The 22,449-nt window shown below is 56.8% G+C and overlaps 1 protein-coding gene across 3 annotated transcripts; it reads left to right on the top strand.

The window, feature by feature from the left end:
* Positions 1 to 1,002: 1,002 nt before the first annotated feature.
* Mtss2 (MTSS I-BAR domain containing 2) lies at positions 1,003 to 22,152 on the top strand. Of its 3 annotated transcripts, none has more exons than XM_071604646.1 (14): positions 1,003 to 1,157; positions 5,686 to 5,747; positions 5,832 to 5,905; positions 6,675 to 6,759; positions 6,848 to 6,939; positions 7,023 to 7,097; positions 8,320 to 8,477; positions 8,813 to 8,920; positions 9,780 to 9,877; positions 11,408 to 11,630; positions 17,884 to 17,958; positions 18,293 to 18,469; positions 18,606 to 18,771; positions 18,966 to 22,152. In XM_071604646.1, exons 1-14 carry the CDS (start codon positions 1,089 to 1,091, stop codon positions 19,751 to 19,753), a joined length of 2,250 nt encoding a protein of 749 aa, XP_071460747.1. In that variant the 5' UTR covers positions 1,003 to 1,088; the 3' UTR covers positions 19,754 to 22,152. The 3 variants fall into 3 exon arrangements, with proteins under 3 accessions (XP_071460747.1, XP_027789125.1, XP_071460748.1); XM_027933324.3 differs by having other exon boundaries at positions 11,504 to 11,630; XM_071604647.1 differs by lacking the exon at positions 17,884 to 17,958.
* Positions 22,153 to 22,449: the final 297 nt, after the last annotated feature.

Consider the following 22,449-nt stretch of genomic DNA (forward strand, 5'->3'; position numbering starts at 1 on the left):
AACTCCACTCCTGTAGGCCAGGGTTCACCTATCCCCAGGCTTTGGGAAGCGTTGCCTTGGCCTGACCAGCTCCCAGTGGCTCCTGGAATAGGGGCTTATACCTGCTCTTCCAGAACCCCAGCCTAGGATAACCCATGAGTGTTTACTTGCCTGGAGTCTCTGAAGACAGACTACTTGCTGCTACTTATGGCCCTCTACAAATATATGCCTCCCTATGCACTACCCAGGCATCAGGGATCCCCACCAGTGAGGAAGGAGGTTGTCCCAGGGCCAGGAGATAGATAATCGCCACCCCGCAAAGTCCTGGCCTCGGGCACCCCACCTGGGTGGCATCGATACCGCTTGGAAAAGAAGCCCAATAACTGGAGGGTCTGTCCCAGGAGTGAACCACCCAAAGGCGGGGGGGGGGGGGGGTACCCGTGACTCCCTGCGCCCGAGGTGCCGAGTATCCGTCTGGCGGGAAGCAACCAGGGACTCCATCCCGCCATGGTGTTCTTTGAAGACCAAGACCAAAGGCGAAAAGGTGTGGTCTGGGGGCCAAGAACCAACCGCCCATCCACAGCCTTGGGGAGCTGGGCGGGCCCCGCTCCAGCGCCGCCCCGACCCGCGGTGGCGCCCGCGCCCGCGCCCGCCGGCCCCGCTCGCCCGACCAGTCTGGCAGCGCCGGGGCTCGGATTTCAAAGCCCTGGTTTCTGGCCGTGAATGGGCCTGCGCCCGCCCGGCCTTTCCCACAGCCCCCTCCCGCGCGCCCGCCCTCCCCGCGGTCCTCCCCTCCGCCGCGCCCACGTGACGCCCGAGCCTCGGCGGCTCGGATTACCGCCGCCGCTCCAGTCCCCGCGCCGAGGCTGCGCCGCGAGCTGCCCGCGCCGCGCCCCCAGCGCCGCCCGCCTGCCCCGCCGCGACATGGCCCGCGCCGCCCGCCGGCGGCCCGCGACCCCAGAGCGCGGCGCGGCCGGCCGCTGAGCGCGGCCCGGAGGCGGAGGCCCGGCGCGGCCTCGGAGCGAGCGCCCGCCGCGGCCCGGCCCCCTCCCCTGCGCGGCTCCCCGAGCCCCTGCGCGCCCCGCCGCCGCGGCCCGCCCGGCCCGAGCATGGAGACCGCGGAGAAGGAGTGCGGCGCCCTGGGCGGGCTCTTCCAGGCCATCGTCAACGACATGAAGGTAATCGGGACGCGGCGGGGCCGGCCACCCGGGTGGGCGCGCGGGTGCGGGTCCCCTCTGGGGACGCGTGGCGGCGGGCAGCCGTGCCCTGCTGTGACCGTGCGCGGTGGGGTCTGTGTCCTTGTCTGAGAGTGCCCTGCCTGCATCTGCCTTGCGCCCGGGTCTCCAGGTGCCTGTCTGCGGGAGTGTGGGTGCTCAAGTATTGGGGGATCCGTGCAGCGCCCCGGGTCTCCCTGCGCCGTCGCGACCCGAGCCTGCGCACACGCGGGCTCTCTGTGCCTCAGACCCCCAACCATGATTGGGGTTTAGCTAGAGGACTGACTCTTTGGCCCTTTAACCAGTCCAGGGTCTTGCCGGCCTCCGCCCCCTTCCAGCACAATGTCCCCCCATCCCGACGGCCCCGGAGCCCAGACAATGCTGTCACAGCCCAAGCAGGAAAAATAATAAAGCAAAGAATCCTTAACTCCTTCCCCGCCAGAGGCCCGACCCTGCTACTGCCGCCCCAGCCCCGCCCCCCATCAGCAACCCCAGCGAGCCCCAGGACTCCAGGTCTCCGAGCTGAATGTCCCTGCATCCCAAGGATAGGCCTTTATCATCACTTTGAGAGGAGGAGGGGAGAAGATTGGGGTTGGTGGAGCAACCCCAAGGGAGCGCTTTTCCTACCCCACTACCACTCAGCGCCAACCTCCCACTCCCCGTGATTACCCAAGGTCAGGCTGGAGCAGGTCACTAATTCTTGCTCAGCCCACCAAGTGGGGAAACTGAGGCCTGGCAATGGCTCAAGGTCATTAACCCTGCCCCTGATCTCAGCCTTCATTGTTTATCTGAGAGGGGTAGGAGGGATCCTGTCCCGGAAAGAGGCCAAAGTATAATAGGACTGCCCCAGACTGAGTAGGCAGAGGGCCCAGCTCCAGTGACAGGGTGGGCCAAGAAACAGCGTTCCTGCCCTTCTCCTCTGTCCCCATGGTCTAGGATGAAGAGGCAGGATTGCAGGCAGGAGGAAGAACCTGGCTCCCCACAGGCGCTCCCGAGGGCCCCTTCACAGCCCCACACACACTGGCCTAGTACACAACACAAAGTCCTACCAGGCCCCAGCCTGGGGAATGGTGGGGACACCACAAACCACATGCAACCTACCCAAGAGTTCCAGGCAGGCGCTTTGGGAAGTAGAGGGTGATAGGCAGGCAAAAGGTTGGGACTCCTTTCCTGTGCTGCCAGGGAAACAGCCCCAGAGGCAGCTGCCAGATCTCTGTCCCCTAGGATGGGGACTGAAGCCACTCTGGCCTGGGACTGCGCAATTAGCAGCATGTCCATGTCTCCCCCCGCCTCCCCCACCCCCGGCCACCATAGTGCTTTCCCCCCTGGGACCTCCATCCCTGGCAGCTCCACCTGTGGGCCTCTCTGCTGGCCCTGAGCAGCCTCCACCCACCCTGCAGACATCAGAGCCCTGGCACGAAGGCCCTTTCCTGGGACTGGGCAGCCTAGACCACTTCCCCTGGCCGCTTCTGGGGCTGGTTGAGGGTGGGAGCTGCCTGCACCTCCTCCCACTGGCAGCCACACAGCAAACACTGCAGCAAGCAGCAGCTTTAGCCCAGAGGAGAGGAGCAGGACTGTGTCCCTCCCTCTTGGCCAATTGCAAGGAAGTTAGAGATGACACCAAAGGTAATGGGCCCAGATCGCAGCAAGAGGTTCAGACTGGCTGGTGGCAGGATTTGCAGATATGTGGAGTCAAAAGGGAGAGGTTTCACCAACTGTGGTGACACCATGAAAAGATTTGCCCCTAGCCATGACACATGAATGTGTTCAAGGACCCTGGCCAGGGACAGAGGAGGGGGCTGGGCCATCTGGAGACTGATAACTAGATTTGGGGGGCAGCTTCTGACTGACTCCAAGCCTACTGACTTGCTGGGTCTGGGAGAAATCTTGCCCCTTGGAGCTGCCCCCCAGTGAGCCCACAGCAGATCTCCCTCAAACCACTAGGAGGCTGGACCCGTGGCTAAAGGCAATAGCAGGGAGCCTAGAGAGCTGGAGGAAGGTCTGAGCTCAGGGGGGGAAGAGTCTTCAGGAGCTTGCCCTGCCTTCCCTGTCTCACACAGCTCAGGCCACAAGCCCACTGAATCCAGAGAGGGGCAAGAACTTATTTGGGGTGTTAGGCCCGGGCACAGCACCCTCAGAGAGCAAATGGGGCCACCACCTCACATTGGTCTGTTCAGATAATGGGGTCGTAATCATTGCCTCCCTATCCAGAGTAGAGTGTCATCCGGACACACAGACCCTGGGCAGGTGGGAGGGCTCTCCTAGCAGAGACAGGGCTTATGTGCTCCTGGCCAACAGTGATGAGCCCTTGCTAGCTGCCCAGACCCTTTCCAAGCAGTCCCTTCAGTGAGTACCCCCTGGAGCCTACACACTGACCCCAGGGAGGTGCAAGTCCCTCTCCTGATTTTACTGGTGGGCAAACAGACTCAGATTGCCCCAAGGTCACCTGGAAAACCTCTGGGGCTGAAGCCTAGGTCGCTTCCTCTCATGCAGCCACAGCCGTCTGCTCCTCAGACTCATCCTGTCCCCTTGGGCACCTCACCTCCTCACTCTGGAGCAGCCCAGATGAGTGGGGCAGAGCTGGGGGTTTCCCCCATCCTTTCAGTCCCTGGAGCTCAGGTGCTCACGTCCCTGCACTCCTGAAGCAGGATTCCTCTACCCTGACATGCAGTCATTCGCCTGTCAGACATGGGATCAGACTCTGATGCCACACCCTGTGGCTTTGGAAAAATCACTTCACCTTGTTTCCTCATCACTAAAAGGGGAAATAGTAGGAATCTTCTCACAGGGCTGCTGTGAAGACCGACGCACACTTTGCAAGTGCCAGCCAGGCCCTGCATAGAACACAGTGCAGTTATGTGACCAGGGAAGATAAACCAGGGTCTCAGAACCTGACAGGCAGGGCCTGGGCCAGGTAAGGCCTGGGGCACTGGCCACTCCGGCCCTTCCTCCTAGTCTCTGGGCTCATTCGGGAACCATGAGTGGGGGAGGGGAGAGAATGCTAAGCCCTTGAGGACTTTAGTACCTGGGTCCATCTGCTGAGGAGAAACTAGGCCTGCCTCCCCCATGCCCTGTCCTGTCCCCCTCCCCTGGGACAGCCCTCTCTCTGAGACTACCCACGGACTGCTGAGAGAGCTGAGAAGGTGATCAGGGAGGAGGGGGGCAGAACAGCTGGCTGTGGACCACCTGCACCCCAGCAGGGAGGTCTTCAAGGATATCCAGGCTGGGTGGGGTGAAGGTGGTAGGAAGGTATGCCTTTCAAAAGACCCCAAGGCATGGGTCAGCTCCTTGGGACTGCTAGGGAAAACCTCCCAGGCTCCTTTTCCCTGAGCTGTATGGGGACAGCCAACCCACATCCCCTGTCTCTTGTCCCAGCCTCAGTGTACTTCGTAAATATTTGCTTTCCCTGGTCACTGGTTTGGCTGGGCTGGGAAGGAGGGGGTTTCTGAGGTTCCCTGATGCCTCTCAGCTCCTTTCTACCCCCTGTGGGTACTTCTGGCCTGGGGAGGCCAGCTAGAACCTGTCCTGGGGCTACAGCCAAGGAGAGCCTTCTCTAGGGCCTTGGGGGACTGGGGTCTCTGTTTCCCCTCCTTTCCTAGGGCAAAGCCTGAACCCCCAGGGCTGTCCTTCAAAAAGCAAGGCCTCCACAGGGCCCTGAAGCCAAGGCTGAGCTTTCTCAAGGCCTGCAGCCATGGGGAGAGCACATTAGCCAGAAAAGCCCCTTAATCAGACTGGACAAGTCGGTCGCCAGGAGCTCGACCTCCCTACTGGGAAACCCCCTCCCAACATGGAGCCATGGGCCAGGCGGGGATAAAGGCCACACTGTTTCCCCTGGAGGGGAGGGGAGCGGGGGGTGGAAAAAGGTGGCTCTGTTGGCCGCACAAGGCCCCATTCAGCCTGGGGCCTGGTTGTCCTGGGCAGACTGTCCAGGCCCTGAGCAGCCACAGCCTCCTCAGAAGCCTAGGAGCCACTACTGCTGGCCTAGTGTGTCCTGCCAGCAGCAGCTCCCAGGGCCTCGCTATACCTGGAATGCCTTGACCCTGCCAGCCTCCCCACCCGACACTGCTACAGCCCTAAGCCAGGCGGCCTGTCAGGGCCCACCATCCCAGGCCCAGGGAACATGGGTCCCTATTGGGACTCAGCTGAGATCCCTGCCAGGCCCCTGAGGAGCCCAGAGGAGACAGGATCTGCCATCTACTGCCTCCACCTCCATGGATGGAGAGTGGGAACCGCAGAGTTGCCAACTCTACACAGTAGGAACAGGGTGGGAAGGAAGAGCCAAGGCACTGGTTCCCAGGGGCAAGCCCTTCTCATGCCTGCTGCCCTGTCCTCAGCCCTGTCTCCTCCCAGAGGGCGGGAGCCTGCTCTGCTCAGGGGCAAAGCTGCTCTCAAGAAAGGGACAAGTCTGGGTAGCATATGGGGGATCCAGACCAGGCTGAGCCCTACAGCCCCCTCCCACAGGGTCTCATGTCCTCTCCCACCTCTCTCACAGAGCTCCTACCCCATCTGGGAGGACTTCAACTCCAAGGCCACGAAGCTGCATTCCCAGCTGAGGTGAGGCTGCCTGGGGTGCTCTAGCTAGGGAGGGATGGACGGAAGACCCCCGCTGACCTTCCATCTCACTGTCCGTCTCCCCAGGACCACCGTGCTGGCTGCTGTGGCCTTCCTGGACGCCTTCCAGAAAGTGGCCGACATGGCCACCAACACTCGAGGTGGGAAGGATCATGGCTGGAGGTCAGGGATGCCCCAGGGTGGGCTTGGGGTGGGAAAGCCCGAAGGAAATGACACAAGGCCCGGAGCTGAGGTTTTGCTCCCTCACGGAATGGGCTGGTTGTGGAGAGACTGAGCCCCTTGCCACAAGAGGCACAAGCAGGAGTGGGTGAGTGGCAACAGGGATGTTCCAGGGGATCCCTTCTTGCTGTGGGCAGCTCAGTTGACCCCTCTGCCAGCCATTTGCCCTTCTGCACAGAGCGTCTCTGGCTTCTCGCCTATTCCCAGCGCCCTTCGGTGCGCTTACGGGGCACGTGAGCACTCCCTGGGGTCCTGGTCTAGAGCAAGCACCTCGGCTCCTGTTCCTTTCAGCACTGAGAACATAGGCCCGGCGTGTGCCCTCCTCTGTCACTTCACTCCACACCTGGACGGGCTCCCCGGGGGCTGGAGAATTTCACTGACTCCTCCTTGGGCTGTCTGGCACTGGCCTCCCTCAGCTCGATGAGAGGGGAGGCCCCTGGCCTTGGCAGCAGAGTACCTGCAGCTGTCCGAGGCTGGGATGGCCAGCATGCGGGACCGGGGTCCTGGCCTGAGGAGGAGCTGGGTCAACGCCCAGCACCCACTCCCTACCCCACTCCACGGATCAGAGCGCGAGGGCGGGGCGCAGGCTGCAGGCCTGGCCTTTGCGGGCCGGCGCGCCCCCTTGTGGCCCCAGGCCGGCATTGCAAAGACCCAAGTGGGCCCCTTCCCACGCCGCGCTTGTCTCGCCAGGGGCCACACGGGACATCGGCTCGGCGCTCACACGCATGTGCATGCGCCACCGCAGCATAGAGACCAAGCTGCGACAGTTCACCAAGTGAGTGGGCGCGGCGGGCAGGGCTAAGGCGTTTGGTCCGCGGGAGACCCTGCCCCCTGTGATCCTGACCCCCAGCTCCCACCCACAGTGCGCTGCTGGAGAGCCTGATCAACCCGCTGCAGGAGCGCATCGAGGACTGGAAGAAGTCGGCCAACCAACTGGACAAGGACCACGCGAAAGGTGGGGTGGGGCTTTGTGGGGGTGCCCACACCCTCTCCGCAGGGATCCCTATTATAGCCTCCCATCTCACCCTGCCTCCGCAGAGTACAAACGAGCCCGGCACGAGATCAAGAAGAAGTCATCAGACACGCTGAAGCTGCAGAAGAAAGCGCGAAAAGGTAGGACCTAGAGTCAGCTGCGGAGGCCCAGCCCCTAGGTCCCACTCCATAGCCCCACTGCCCTATGGGGCACCCCAGGGCGTCATCCTGGCCAGAGGGGTCCTATCCCTGACACAGGACCCTCCAACCTGTCGGGTGGGACAGAGGGAGCTGCCCTGTGCACCAGACAGGCCCAGGCCCTCCCTCTTGGGAGAAAGTAAGAGGCCCCACAGGCCCAGGCCCCCACCCCACCCCAGGAGTGGCTCTGTCCATCCGGCTGTCTTTCACACATTCTTTCTTTCTCTGTCTCTCCTCTTCCTCCTCCCACATCCTTCCTGTAGAGCTACTTGGTAAGTCAAATGTCGGTCCCTCCAGCTGCTCCTCCCGTCCTTGTCGCATTTGTCTGTCTCCCCCAGCTCAGGGCCATTGGAAGGAACCTCTTCAGGCCAAGGAGGAGCGAGGAAGGCGGTCGGTCCACCGAGGGAGGGGCCTGGGGCACAGTCCCCCTGGGGCCCTGGGGCCCCTGGCCAGGGATGAGTCCAGGGCCACTGCTGGGTCAGTCTGCCAGGCCAGGAGGGGTTGGCTGGTGGGGCGGGGTGGGGGGCATAGGCCCTGGCTGCCCCGGCCCCACCAGGCCAGCCCTGTTCTTACCTGTTGCCTCCCTGCTTCCTGTCTCAACATCTCCTCCATATCATCCTCTCGCCTCTCTCTGTCTCTCTTGCTGCTTTTTGTGTCACCGTCGCTGTCCTTGTGTATTGTTTTCTGATCTGAGTGGGGGCCCACCCTGAGACACCCCTCTCCCTGCTCCCCAGGTCCAGCCCCTAGGTCTCCTGATCCTGGCACCTTGGGTGGCTTGGCCTACAGCTGAGCCCCCTACCCGGGTCTCCTTTGTCCTGCTCCACACCACCTGCCTGTATCCTGTGTGGTGATGGGGTGCCCTCCCCAGGCAGTGAGGGGATCCCATGCAGTGAAGGCCCCCACTGGCCTCTATATGGTCAGCCCTGCCTACCTGGGTCCTGGGTGGCTTTGCAGCTTTGGTGTCTTTCCTGTGCGTGTGTATCTGCCTGTCCTCTCTGCCTGCTCTGGGGGGACCATCCCTTCCACGAACCCCACAGTCTGCCCTCCCCACTCCCCTTGTAGTGCCCAGCTCCACGGCCAGGGATGCCACCCCAGGGGCCTAAGCCATGGGTGCAGCAAACCAGGCCAGCGTCCCCAGCGCGGCCTCTCCTCCCAACCCCTCCAGGGAAAGGAGACCTGCAGCCCCAGCTGGATAGTGCCCTGCAGGACGTCAATGACATGTACCTCCTGCTGGAGGAGACGGAGAAGCAGGCAGTGCGCCGGGCCCTGATCGAGGAGCGAGGCCGCTTCTGCACCTTCATCACTTTCCTGCAGCCCGTGGTGGTGGGTCTCATGGTGACTCAGAGGCCAGTGGGGTGGGTGGGTGGGACCCAGGGTGGACTTGTTGACCTCCTAGATCACTTCTAAGTGATCCCTGGCAGAATACATTTAGAGCCACATGCTCCTGGACCAGAAGCAGGTCTCGTGGCTCTTCGTGTCCTGATTTGGTCTGGACAGATGGTCATGTCAGCCACCCAGACTGTGCTGGCCCAGCCTCCACCAGTCCCAAACGGACTGGTTAGCAGGGAAGGGTGAGACAGGAGAGGCCGAAAAGGCCTGTTTCTCCAGGGTGGGCTGGAGGGCGGTGGGACCATCAGGTCTTATCACTGCGTCCTCAGAACGGCGAGCTGACCATGCTGGGGGAGATCACCCACCTGCAGGGCATCATTGACGACCTGGTGGTGTTGACTGCAGAACCCCACAAGCTGCCTCCCGCCAGTGAGCAGGTGCGGTGAGCCCTGGGGCCCAGGGACAGGGACAGGGACAGGGAGGAAACGGCCGTGCCCTCCATTGGAGACAGTTGAGAAAAGGAGACAGCATTTGGGGAAGGCATCTGGGAAAAGACCAGAGAACTTCCAGCAGCCACCAGGGGGCATCCAGTAGCACCTGCCCGGGTGATATGCTTAGGTCCCAAGTAGGGGGGGTCTCAGACTGAGAGCAGGTGGGAAAAATCTCAGATCCCTGGAGCTTGGCCCTTTCCAACCTGCTGATGCTTGGCTGCCATCCACACAGAGAACACCAGTCACCTCCCCTAGACCCAGGCATATGTGTCCACCCTGTCCCCGCCTGCTCCCACTGCCCTCCCCAGGCACATCCTGTGTGCCCAACACTCTGACAAACACCCTCTACAGGTTGTTTCCTTAGCGCTCTTGATGGTGCTCTAAGACAGGAACAGTGGCCCCAATTCATGGAGAAAGCGGAGACTCGGATCCAACCATGATTTGCTCCCCTGTTATCCTATCCCCTGTTATCCAATCTAGCCCGGTTCCTCTGCCAGTTCTTGGGAGCACCTGCTTCTCCCATGTCCCCACCCAGAGTCCCAAATCTGTGCTGTGTAAGCTGAAGGGGTGCAGAGAGAGCTGAATGTTCCCATATCTCTCTGCTTCCCACCCCAGTAAGAATCGTGCATTGGGAGAAGGCTGGGGGATGGGAGGGTTAGCTTCTTGGGGTCTTCTCCTAAAGCATGGTCCACAGCTGGGAAGAGAGTAGAAGGCTTCTGGCCCCGCCAGCTCTTTGAGGAGCATGACGAGCCTCTCTGTAGGTTAGGGTCTGCCTCCAGTGACCCCCATGTATGTCCCTGCCCAGGTGATCAAGGACCTGAAGGGCTCAGACTACAGCTGGTCTTACCAGACCCCGCCATCGTCACCCAGCAGCTCCAGTTCCCGGAAATCCAGCATGTGCAGGTTGGTGGGGTGGGACTCATGGAGGTACCCCAGGAAGGAATGTGGAAGCTCCCCCCAAAGCTCCATCAAGAACTGCTTCAGAGGCTGGAGACGTGGCTTGGTGATAGAGCACGTCCCTGGCAGGTGTGAGGCCCTGAGTTCAGTCCCCAGAATTGTGGGGTGGTGGGGTGGCCAGGGGGATTCTTCAGAGCCTCAGAATTCATATGACCTCGGCGTCATCCAAGGGATTTTCAGGTGTAGAGGAAAACGTGCCCAGTAGTCCCAGGACTGCTGCCCCAGGCGTTTGTTGGCAGGGAGGGGCAGTAGCTTCGTTTACAGGGCATTGACTGTGTACCAGGTGCCAAGCATTTTCCTCATTGAATCCTAACACCACTGTGTCAGGCCTGGTCTTGTCTCCATTTCATAGAAGGGGAAACTGAGGCACGGGGTCTTAGCATTTAACCACTCACGGGACTCTGCCAGGCCTAGGACAGTGTGGGGCGGAAGTAAGAATCTGTGATCAGGGAAGGGGACAGGGCTTTCTGAGGACATATGTTGAACGGTCCAGCCTGACTGGTTCCTAAAGCTGGTGCCCAGGCAGCTGCCAATGGATCAAGCTCTGACCCAGGTTGGGCCCTGGGGTCTCAGAGCCAGGGAGGGGCCAAGAATCTCACTCAACACCAGTTTGGCTCAGCATCAGGGGCCCTTCCCTGATGGCACTGGGGCCAGATCTAGAGGAGACTGATGATTGAAGTGGGGTGGGGAGGGCACTGAGCACAGAGATGATTATTGAGGGAGGCCCCTCTGTCCGGGCACCCAGGGCTTGAGAGAAGCCAGGCCCAGTGATCAGCTGCTCCTTCCGGCTGCTGGAACCTCTTTAGACCTTGGATGAGCACCTGTCCAAAGAGGGGTAGACGGCAGGGGAGACCAGGAGCCAGGTGGGGGTGCTTCAAGGTCATGCTCAGGAGCAGGGCAGCCTTCCTTGCCAGGGGCACTGCTGGGGGTTCAGTGGCTGTGCAGAGGGCATGAGCCATGGCCGGCTGGACACCCTCCGGCAGAGAGGTGATGAGATGATGGGAGGCTTAAGACCCTCCCTGGAGGGCAGCCTCATGTGCTGTCCAGACACGCCACCTCGTGCAAGATGGCCCTCTGTGACTGGACGGCAACATCAGGCCTAGAGAAGGCAGTTTAGAAACATCTGATTGTTCGATGCTTTGTGACTCAGTTTCCCCATCATTAACCTGAGGACAACTGTTCTAATGGCAGAGGGGGAGGCATAGCGCTCGCCTCGCCCTTGGCATGCCCTGACCGTGGCTTCCGACACTGAGGAGCTCCAGGGGCAAGGGCCTGGTCCCCCCTGCTCCAGCCCTGCCCTGCCTGCCACGTCACCCCGGGACCCAGCTCCTCCGTAGTACCCGGGTCTCAGGACCTCAGAGTCTGACATTCTCTTTTCCTTCCTTTGCCTTCATCTCTCTCCCCCTCATCTGTCACCCCCTCACACTCCCCCGCCTCCCTGTCTGGCTGCTGTGCCGTCCTCCTTCACTCCCTCAGTGCCCCCAGCAGCAGTAGCAGTGCCAAGGGTGGCGGAGCCCCATGGCCTGGGGGTGCCCAAACATACTCACCCAGTTCCACCTGTCGCTACCGCAGCCTGGCGCAGCCAGCCACCGCCACCACCCGCCTCTCCAGCGTCTCCTCCCACGACTCTGGCTTCATCTCCCAGGACGCCACCTACTCCAAGCCCCCCTCGCCCATGCCTTCAGACATCACCAGCCAGGTGAGGGGCACCAGAGGACCCCCCGGGTGGGGTGCGGCCGCCTCGGGTAGGCTCAGGCCTGACTACACGCGGGGCCACTGTAGCCATTGGGAGTGATCCCAGGGCCTTCATTCTGTTCCATGTTTATATTATCAATTTTCATCTCTTGGCTTTAAAACTCACTATATCATTATGTTTTAGATAAGTCTCTTGTAAACAGCATATGCCTAGATTTTCTTGTTTTATCCAGTCTGACAACATCTCTCTTTTTTTTCTTTTTTCTTTTCCTTTTCTCCTTTTTTTTTTTTTTTCCTGTGCTGCTGGGGATCGAACCCAGGGCCTCGCACATGCCAGGCAAGCACTCTACCACTGAGCTGCACCCCCAGCCTCAGCCATCATCTTTTTTATCCCCACTTTCATTCTCTCCTACTGGGACTCCAGTTAAATGTGTCACACCTTGTCATTCTTTCTGTGTCTCTTAATTCATGTATTTCACCTGGTGTGGTGGTGCACACCCTGTGATCCCAGCAACTCAGGAGGCCGAGGCAGGAGGATCACAAGTTCAAGGCTAGCCTCAGCAACTTAGGGAGACCCTATCTCAAAATAAAGCATAAAGAGGACTAGGGCTGTAGCTCAGTGTTAAAGTGCCCCTGGGCTCAATCCCCAGTACCAAAAAAAATCCCATATTTCATTTCTTTGTTGTTTATACTATAATCTGGATAATTTCTTTAGGTCCATTTTCCAGTCTGTTTTTCCTCTAATGTACTGTCAAGGCCAGCCTCAGCAACTTAGCTTATTTATACCAGCACGGACTCATGAATATTCTCTGGGTTATAAGTCACTACTACTGGGGCCAGATATGGTGGCCCATGCCCTTTAATGCCAGCAACTCTGGAGGCTGAGGCTGGAGGATTATGATCTCCAGGCCAGCCTCAGCAACTTAGCAAGCCCTGTCTCAAAAATAAAAAGGACTGGGGATGTGACTCAGTGGTGAAGTGCCCCTGGGTTCAATCCCTGGTACCAAAAAATAATAATAAGCCATTACCACTGAGTCTTTTAGGAACTTTTTTACTGATGTATTCATTCCATACATGCAAAGAATCAAATATATCCTAAAGGTACAGTTCAATAAATCTGTACTAACAGAATACACCCATATCACCAGCATCAAGAGCAAGACAGCGTGACCATCAGCCAAAGGTTGCCACTCTCATCCAAGGACAGCCACTGTCCTCACTAGCTTTTGCCTTTTTTATAATATACATGAGTCATTGGTCTGGGGATGTAGCCCAGTGGTAGAGCACTTGACTAGCATGAGTGAGGCCCTGGATTTGATCCCCAGCACTACGGATGGGTGGATGGATGGATGGATACATAGATGGATGATTGATAGATGGGCAGAGAATCATACATTTTGTATCCGTTAGAGGACAAAAGGTCCTTTTGCTCAGTGATTATGTTCACCAGATTCATCTGTCTTATATGAGACCTGTATCATTCCCATCTCTGTAGAACATTTCATCACATGAATATGTAATTAGCCATTCTATATTTGAAGGACCTTTGGATATTTTCTAGTGTTTTGGCTGTGGCGCAGCTAAAAGTGCTGCTATGAACCTTCTAGTTGGTGTGCGGTTCTGTGGGGGTGCTGAGCTAGGAGTGCACTTACTGTGTCACGATGTACGCACGTGTTCGAATTTGACAGGTGCTACTGAATGGTTTTCCAAAGTGGTTGTACAGATTTACACCCCTGATAGCAAGATTATGGAAGTTCATTGCTACACCACATCCTCAGCAGCCCTTAGTATTTTGTATCTTGTTTATTTTAACCATTCTGTCAGGTGTACAATAATAGTTAGTACCTGGTGTTTGTCATTTGCATGGCCCTAATGATAATGAGGTAGGACACCTTCTTTCTTCTTTCAAAGTGCATTTGATTATCTTCTTTTGGGAAGGACTTGTTCAAATCTTTTCCCCATTCTTCTCCTAGGTTGTTTGTGTTTTTCTCTTTGATTTATAGAACTTTTTATATATTATAGATACAAGTCCTTCATCAGATATCTTCTCTCATTTTATGGGTATGTTTTTTTTACCCTTTCCATGGGGTCTTTTAATAACCAGAAATTTTTAAGTTTATATAGTCCAATTTTTCCATTTTAAAAAATTGTTATCAGGAGGCTAGGAAAAAAAAATTGTTAGTGCCTTTTGTGTCCTGCTTGAGATATTGTCTCACACTCCCACTCACAAAGATGTTTTCCTCTAAAAGTTTTTTTGTTTTTACCTTTTTCATTTAGATGCACAACTTACCTGGAATTTTTCGTTTGTGTGTGTGTGTGTGTGTGTGTGTGTGTGTGTGTGTGTGTGTTATGAAGCGGAGATCCTTTTTTCCATGTGGGCATCTAATTGACCTAGGACAATCTATTGAAAAGACCATCTGTCTAAGCCCATTTGAGGTTCTGTAACAAAATAACCATAAGTTGACATAATACCATAAACAACAGAAATTTATTTTTCAGAGTTCCAGAGGCTGTGAAATCCAGGATTGAGGGAGCAGCAGACCCAGTGTCTGGTGAGGGCCCACTTCCTGGCTCACAGAAGGCCCTTCTGACTGTCTCTTTACATGGTGGAAGGGTCCAGCGAGCTCCATCAGGCTTCATTTATGATGACACTAGTCCCATTTGCTCAGACTCTACCCTCATGGTCTGATCACCTTCCCCAAACCTCACCTTTTCTTCATTCTTTTTTTTTTTAACTACCAGGGATTGAACCCAGGGGTGCTTTACCACTGAGCCACATCCTCAGCCATTTTTACTTTTCATTTTGAGACAGGGTCTCACTAAGTTGCTGAGGGCCTCACTGAGTTGCTGAGGCTGGCCTTGAACATGTGATCCTCCTGCCTCATTCTCCTAGGTCTCTGGGATTGCAGGCCTGCGCCACCATGCCTACCTCAAAAACCTCACCCCTTGATGCCATCTCCATAGGGGTCAGGATCTCAACACATGAATTTTGAGGGAACACAAACATTGAGACCACAGCAGCCTCATTTCCCTACTGTGCTTCATGTCGTGAATCAGGTGTCTGTGTGTGGCTCTTTCTTGACCTTATGTTCTGTGCCACGGGTGACTTGTCTGTTCCTTGGGCCAACTGGTTGTCTGTTCCTTGGGCCAGTACCAACCCATCTTAATTATCGTAACTTTGTAGAAGATCTTGATATCTGATAATGAAAGTCTTCTGTCTTCATTTCTCTTCACAGTCTCCTCATCTATTTTTGATCCTTCGTATTTCCTTATAAATTTCAAGATCACCTTGTCAGTTTCTACCAAAAAAAACGAAACCAAAATCAAACAACAACATTCCTCAGATTTTGACTGGAGTTGTGTCTTTCCTTGTATTTGGGATTTAAGTTTCCTCAATAGCGTTTTCTAATTTTTATGTAAAGATCTTGCATATCTATCATTGGATATTTTTTCTAGGTATTTGATTTCTGTTAGTATTATTATATATTACATTTTTGTTTGTTAGCTGTTGGTATTGAGAAATACAATAGGTTTTTTCCTAACCTTGTATCTAATAAACTTGTCCATTTACTTATTTTTTTATATTTTTTATTGATTTTATTTTTAAATACATGACAGTGGAATGCATTACAATTCTTATTGTAATTTTTCATATCTCAGTAGATAAAGTATGTTCACACCAATTCATGTCTTCATACATGTCTTCATACATACGTATTTTGGATAATGATGTCCATCACATTCCACCATCATTGGCAACCCCCTGCCCCCTCCCTTCCCCTCCCACCTTGTGTTCCGTGCAACTGGTGATTTGTCTGTTCCTTGGGCCCTATCTAGAGTTTGTCTATTTCTTCTATGCTCCCTTCCCGACTATGAGTCAGTCACCTTATATCAGAGAAAACATTCGCCATTTGTTTTTTGGGACTGGCTAACTTCACTTAGCATTATCTTCTCCAACTCCATTCATCCATTTACCTGCAAATGCCATGATTTTATTCTCTTTTATTGCTGAGTAATATTCCACTGTGTATATATGCCACATTTTTTAATCCATTCATCTACTGAAGGGCATCTAGGTTGGTTCCACAGTTTAGTTATTGTGAATTGTGCTGCTATAAACACTGATGTGGCTGTATCCCTGTAGAATGCTGTTTTTAGGTCCTTTGGGTATAGTCCAAGGAGAGGGATAGCTGGGTCAAATGGTGGTTCCATTCCCAGATTCCAAGGAATCTCCATACTGCTTTCCATGTTGGCTGCACCAATTTGCAGTCCTACCAGCAATGTATGAGTGTGCCTTTTCCCCCACATCCTTACCAACATTTATTGTTGTTTGTCTTCATAATAGCTGCCATTCTGACTGGAGTGAGATGGTATCTTAAGAGTAGTTTTGATTTGCATTTCTCTAATTGCTAGAGATGATGAACATTTTTTCATATATTTGTTGATTGATTGTATATCCTCTTCTGAGAAGTGTCTGTTCAGGTCCCTGGCCCTTTATTGATTGTGTTATTTGGGTTTTTGGTGTTTAGCTTTTTGAGTTCTTTATATACCCTAGAGATTAGTGCTATATTTCTTTTGCTAAGAAGAAACCTCTCTCTCTCTCTCTCTCTCTCTCTCTCTCTCTCTCTATTTATCTATCTATCTCTATATCTCTCTATCTCTATTTATTTATTTTGGCAGTAGAGATTGAACCCAGGGCACTTAACCACTAAGCCACACTCCTAGCCCTCTTAATATTTTATTTTGAGACAGGACCTCACTAAGTTGCTGAGGCTGGCTTTGAACTTGCCATCCTCCTGCCTCAGCCTCCCAAGTCACTGGGATTACAGGCATGTGCCACTGCGGCTGGCCAGTAAACTTGTGTAAATTGCTTATTGATTCCAACAATTTATAGTTTCTGATATAGATTCTTTGTTATCATGTCATTGCAAACCATGATCATCTTATTTCTTCCTTATTTTCCTTTTCTTGTTTTATTGCACTGGCTAAGACTTCCAGTGCTGATAGTGGGTATCCTTGTCTTTTTCCCAACCTTAGAGAGAAAAATATCAATATTTTTGTGGATATTCTCTATCAGATTAGGTTTCTTTCTATTCTTTGTTGTCATTTTTTTCACCAATGGGTGTTGAATTTTTTCAGTGACTCTGCCAAATACTTCTGCATTGAGTCTTTTATTTAATATATTTAACAGTCATTGCTGAAAGTCTGAGTGTGTTACTTCCTCTGAGTCCTCCCTTTTGGTTGCTTTGTTCTCCTTTGTTTTAGTGATCTTGGCTCATCAGAGTCTTTAGGAAACCTGGGAATCTAAACTGAGGTTGATGTGGGGATTGTGGCAGGGACGGGGGTCCCTCCCAGCTGCCCTGGCTTGGTTTGCTCATCTTGAATTTTGCTTGTCACGAGCACTTCACTTGGCTTCACCTTTGACTGCAGTGCCAAAGTCAGCATCTGCCCCAGGAACCCATCACCTATGCTGAGGGTCCTGTTTCTACCCCTTGTTTCGCTTTCCTTTAGGGAGAGCCTCAGGGGTACCTCATCTATTCTAATGCCCGCAAGCATTTCCCATTCACGCCCAAGGTCCCCTCCTGCCTGATAGGGCGGGAGTTACTTTCCCTCTAGCACAGCCGTTCCCCTCCCACTTCAGAGCAGGTCCTCTGTCTTCCAAGGCTCCTCCCACTTCTGGCAGCTCCTGGCCCAATCTCCTTTGTTGGACTGTCCTCCTCTTTCCAATCACTAAATGTCTGCACCCCTGAGGGCATGGTCCCAGCCTGGGGCCTCTAACTGTGCCCCCAGCTTGGATGGCCACCTCCTGCCCTGAGACAGCTGGATGTGTGACTCCAGCCCTGACTCTTAATCCAGGCTTGTAAATACACTTGCCAACATTGCATCTGGGTTTCGAGACCTAATGGGCACCCGGCTTCGCATGTGCAGGATGACACTTTGGACTCCATATGCCCCTTGCCCTGCTGGCATCCCCTGAGAGAACCGTGTAAGGCAGCAGGTCCTCTGGTGAATCCTCAAAGAGTGGGTTCTTGGGCTGGGCTCTTGGTGGCTCAGTCCCCGTGGTGTGTGCCTGGGCCACCACCTTCTGCTGCAGGTGCTCTTGGTGGCCGTGACCCTAGAGGGACATGGGGTGAGGTGCTGAATCAAACCGCCCCTGCATGCGGCACTGTAATCAGAACTGTTCTCTCCTCTTGCTCTGCCTCCCGCCCTGTCTGCTGCCGGCCCCTGTCTGCAACCACCCACTCGCTGCATGGCAGAAGTCCTCCAGCTCCGCGTCCTCCGAGGCCTCGGAAACATGCCAGTCTGTTAGCGAGTGCAGCTCCCCCACCTCGGTCAGTGCCCCCAGCCCCGTCCCAGGAAAATCACCAGCTGTTCAAGCTGTGCCCTCCCAACATGGGGCCAGCACCCCAGAGAGGCCCAGGTTCAGCCAGAGGACCCCCCAGCCACTCCCTTCACAGCCACATCTCTCCCTCCTGGGGCTCCCTGCTCTGCCCCTGGGCCTGGTGGGACAGCAGCCATACCCACCCTCCAGGCTCTGGCCTGGGCCATTGCGCTGAGGGCCCCTCACAGATCTGGACAACTTGAGCCTCAACCCCAGTGAAGGGCCCCATTGGCTGTGGGCAGCAAGGCCATGAGTCCCCCTGACCTGCCTGCCACACCCTGCAGGACTGGACCAAGGCTGGCCCCCACGAGCAGCCCTCAGGCGCCACGCTGCAGCGGAGGAAGGACCGAGTGGAGCTTCTCCGAGACAATGAGCCAGGCCCCGCTAGTGGAGGCACCCTGGGCCCCAGTGGAGAAGAGGTGCCACGACCTCGGATGTCCCCTGCCACCATCGCAGCCAAGGTAGGCGGGCAGCTCCCCAGGCGGCCCAGCAGGGGGTCTCCAGGGCCAGCTTCAGTCGCCTCAGTGGGGCTGCCTGGAGTCCAGGCAGAGGGTAGAAAGGAAGAGAGACTTCCATCTGCGATTTCACCTCCCCCAGCATGGCGAGGAGGTGTCCCCTGCGGCCAGCGACCTGGCCATGGTGCTGACCCGCGGCCTGAGCCTGGAGCACCAGAAGAGCAGCAGGGACTCGCTGCAGTACTCGAGCGGCTACAGCACGCAGACCACCACGCCCTCGTGCTCCGAGGACACCATCCCCTCCCACGGTGGGTCTGCAGGAGGCCATCCCTGGCCGAAAGTGTGTGTGAGGCCTTCACAGCCTGTGGCCCCACCCCACAGGGACAGCTGGGATTGGGCCGCACATGAGGGCCCCGTTTTCTTCCCTCTCCGTGTCCATCCTGGGTGGGCTGGGGCTCAGGGGACACCTGGACCCTAGGCTCACTGCATCTTGTGTCCCCAGGCTCCGACTATGACTGCTACTCTGTGAATGGGGACGCGGACAGCGAGGGCCCCCCTGAGTTTGACAAGTCGTCCACCATCCCGCGCAACAGCAACATCGCCCAGAACTACCGCCGCCTGATCCAGACCAAGCGCCCAGCCTCCACCGCGGGGCTGCCCACCGCCGGGCTGCCCACAGCCACGGGCCTGCCCTCCGGCGCCCCACCCGGCGTGGCCACCATCCGCCGCACACCCTCCACCAAGCCCACTGTACGCCGTGCTCTGTCTAGCGCCGGCCCCATCCCCATCCGGCCACCCATCGTCCCTGTGAAGACACCCACGGTACCCGACTCCCCTGGCTACGTGGGACCCACGCGGGCAGGCAGCGAGGAGTGTGTCTTCTACACGGATGAGGCCGCCTCGCCCCTGGCACCGGACCTCGCCAAGGCCTCCCCGAAGAGGCTCAGCCTGCCCAACACAGCCTGGGGCAGCCCGTCGCCGGAGGTGGCCAGCTACTCCACAGCGGGGGCCGGGCTGGCGGCTGAGGATGACGAGGAGCAGCAGCTGGCCGCCAACAGGCACAGCCTGGTGGAGAAGCTTGGGGAGCTGGTGGCAGGTGCCCACGCCCTGGGCGAGGGCCAGTTCCCCTTCCCCACCGGCCTGTCTGCCACCCCAGCAGAGGAGACGCCTACCCCACCCCCTGCTGCCACCAGCGACCCCCCAGCCGAAGACATGCTGGTGGCCATTCGACGCGGGGTCCGGCTCCGCAGGACCGTCACCAATGACAGGTCTGCGCCCCGCATCTTATGATGGCGCCACCCTCCCCACCCTGTCTGGCCCCAGCACAAGCAGGTGGCCTGGTCTGTGAGCAGCAGCCACTCAGCACAGGCACAGTCAGGAGAAAGAACAACGCCAGGGACAAAGCAAAGCCACTTTATGGAAGAGACACCCAGGCTGGACCACAGCGTTTAACGGGATGTGACTTCTTTAACCAACCTCGCAGGACAGGTGGAGCCTGCAGGCCTCGAACTGGTTTTGGAGCCTGTTTTCTACTTCCCTTGCCCACTCTGTCCCTCCTCTCAGGCCCTGCCTTTTCCAAACCCCCAGAGCCCAGCCTGCCTCGTGCCAACCCTGGCCCACCTGGCCTGGGGTCCAGACCTGCTCCCCAGAGTCACGGTGCCCTGGCTCACTCTTGAATGCCGGCCCTTCCTGTCCCTTCATGAGCCCCCTACACCTCTCCCCTCTACCTCTGCCTCTTCCAGGTCCCTCTCCACCTGGGTGGCAGGGTGGCTGTGGAGGGGCCAGTGTCCAATCAGCTGGGGTATCTTAATTTGTGGCTAGAATTAGGGGAGCAGGTTGGAGTTTGGAGACCAGGCCAACCCATGGGGAAGGGAGTCCAAGTGGAGTCATGGGGTGGAAGGACATGGAGTGGGCCTGCATGTGGAAGGCTCAGGGGACCCTCCCACCTCCTCTCCCATGTGAGGGGTGGCAGGAAGGGGACCCAGTAGGGCAGCAGGAAAAGGAAGGCAGAGGTCCTGGGGGTTGCCTGGCCAGCCACACAGGAGCTGCCTCAGATACCCCGTTCTCATCTGGCACATCAAGACTTTTAACTAGTGGCACTTTGGGGTCACAGTTGCAGCCTCCTTTGGGGTCGGGGGCTGGAGCAGTAGACGGTATGGAGGGTTATTTTATAAATATAATAAATTGGAGCTGACCCCAGACAAGGACTGTGTGGGGGGCGAGCTGGTGGTACAGGGTGTGTGTCTTCGAGTGCCTGAGAGGGGGAGGTCACAGGGTGGCCTGATGGGCCTATGGCAGGAGAAGGGCAGAATCAACTCCCCTGAAGCCGGGGGAAGCTGTTCTCTCCAGCACCTCCAGTGTAGCCAAAATGAGCCTGGAGAGGGCAGGGCCAGGGTGTCTCTGGGCCTGTCTGCTGGGGTTTGAGGGAGCTACAGGCCTGGGGTGGGGGAGCAGGTGCAGGGTGATGGGCTGTGACTCTCTGTTGCCAGCGGAGATGCCATCCCAGGGTGGCCCTGTGCGGGCCTGGGCCTGGGCTGGCAGCAGGGCTGGGCAGAGGAGTGGGGCACCCTCCTCTGTGAGGCCAAGTCTGAGCAGGTAAAAGCACGTGAGCCTAGGGCGAGTGGAGGGAATCAGGGTGGACTGTGGGTGGTAAAGAGAGCAGCAGAGCCCCAAGGGGGGCACCTCGCTGGGCGTCAGGAGAGCACTTTGCCTTGGTGTGGATGGAATGGTGTTGGGGCTGGTCCAGGCTTGAGCTCCCGGGAGTTCTTGGGCCGTGAACTGGGGTCTCAGCAGGGTTGACCCCGTGTGAGTGAGTCCCGCTGGGCTCCCTGGGGACTGCTGGAGAAGGGTCCCTGCAGGTCCCTAGATCTGAGAACTGCCTGGTGGAGCCCATGACCCACCGAGCTCCCAGCCGTGGGAACCTAGAGAGCAGGTGATGAGTTTGGGGTCCCTGGGGTGGAATTTCTGCTGCACCTTCCCCGCTCAGGGCTGCGTCGGGTTTGCCCAGGTGACCTGATGGGGTGGGAAGCAGCATGTGTGAGGGGACAGTCAGGAGCAGCAGGAGTGTGGCTGGTCACAGGGGTCCCCGGAGGAAGAGCTCACCGCCTCCTGGGGGCTCCACAGGCCCTGATGGGCGGTGGGGGCTGGGGCTTCCCAGGAGAAGGTGGGGGCCACTGCCTCCCCTCCCCTGAGCCCCCAGGGCTGTACATACTCCGTCCCCTCGTCTGTTCCCTGACCACCCCCTGCTTCCCTCGTCATTTAGCGACCACCTCATAGCGCCCCCCTTCCGGGATCCGAGCCAACAATCCCGCGTCATAAACTTTGGTTTGGGGGGGGGCTTCTTTACATTTGTTTATTTTTCATTTTGTACAGAGAACTGTTCTTTTCAAAAGCGTCTTTTGACTGCAGTAACTTTTCTGGTGCTGTTAACTTGTTCCTTTTTTTAATTTATTTTCCCTCCCCAAGGCCCCCCCACCCCGTTCCTGTTCACCCTTCCCCCACACACACCCCTCGCCACCCCTTCATCCCCCCTGAACCGTCTCGTTCCTTTTCTTTCCGTTGGCTTTTGGATAAATCCTCCTCTCCTCCTGCCCCCTCCACTCCATCCGCCCCTTGATTTAAATAGTCACTGCTACAAGTAACAAATGCACTGTGAGGATCCAGTATTAATAAAGTCGTACTGTAATTAACACCCCTGCCTCTGCCTGGGTTCCCTGGGCTGCAGCGGCTCACCTGCCTTCCCCTCCTGCCCCTGCACCCTGACCTAGGTCACCCCAGGCCCCAGGAGCTGCGAGCCACGTGGGTCTCCCTGAGGCAGGGGCAGGAATGGCTGAGGCTTGAACCTGGCCTGGGATCTTGGAGGTGCCTCACTCTGCCCCTGCTGGGAGCAGCCCAAGGGAAGGAAGAAGGAAAGATGGCCAGGGTCACTGCCAAGGGACCCAAACACCCCAGCAGACACTCCTCAGGGCCACCAAGGCGCCACAGGC

This window comes from Marmota flaviventris, chromosome 18, assembly GCF_047511675.1.
Source record: "Marmota flaviventris isolate mMarFla1 chromosome 18, mMarFla1.hap1, whole genome shotgun sequence".
Lineage (NCBI taxonomy): Eukaryota > Metazoa > Chordata > Mammalia > Rodentia > Sciuridae > Marmota > Marmota flaviventris.

Bases quoted from the DNA above. Each gene is read 5' to 3' on its own strand.
- Mtss2 (XM_071604646.1), top strand. From the start codon at position 1,089: ATGGAGACCGCGGAGAAGGAGTGCGGCGCCCTGGGCGGGCTCTTCCAG. The intron at 5,906-6,674 runs GTGGGAAGGATC...TTGTCTCGCCAG, and splicing joins CATGGCCACCAACACTCGAG to GGGCCACACGGGACATCGGC. The intron at 9,878-11,407 runs GTTGGTGGGGTG...TCACTCCCTCAG, and splicing joins CGGAAATCCAGCATGTGCAG to TGCCCCCAGCAGCAGTAGCA.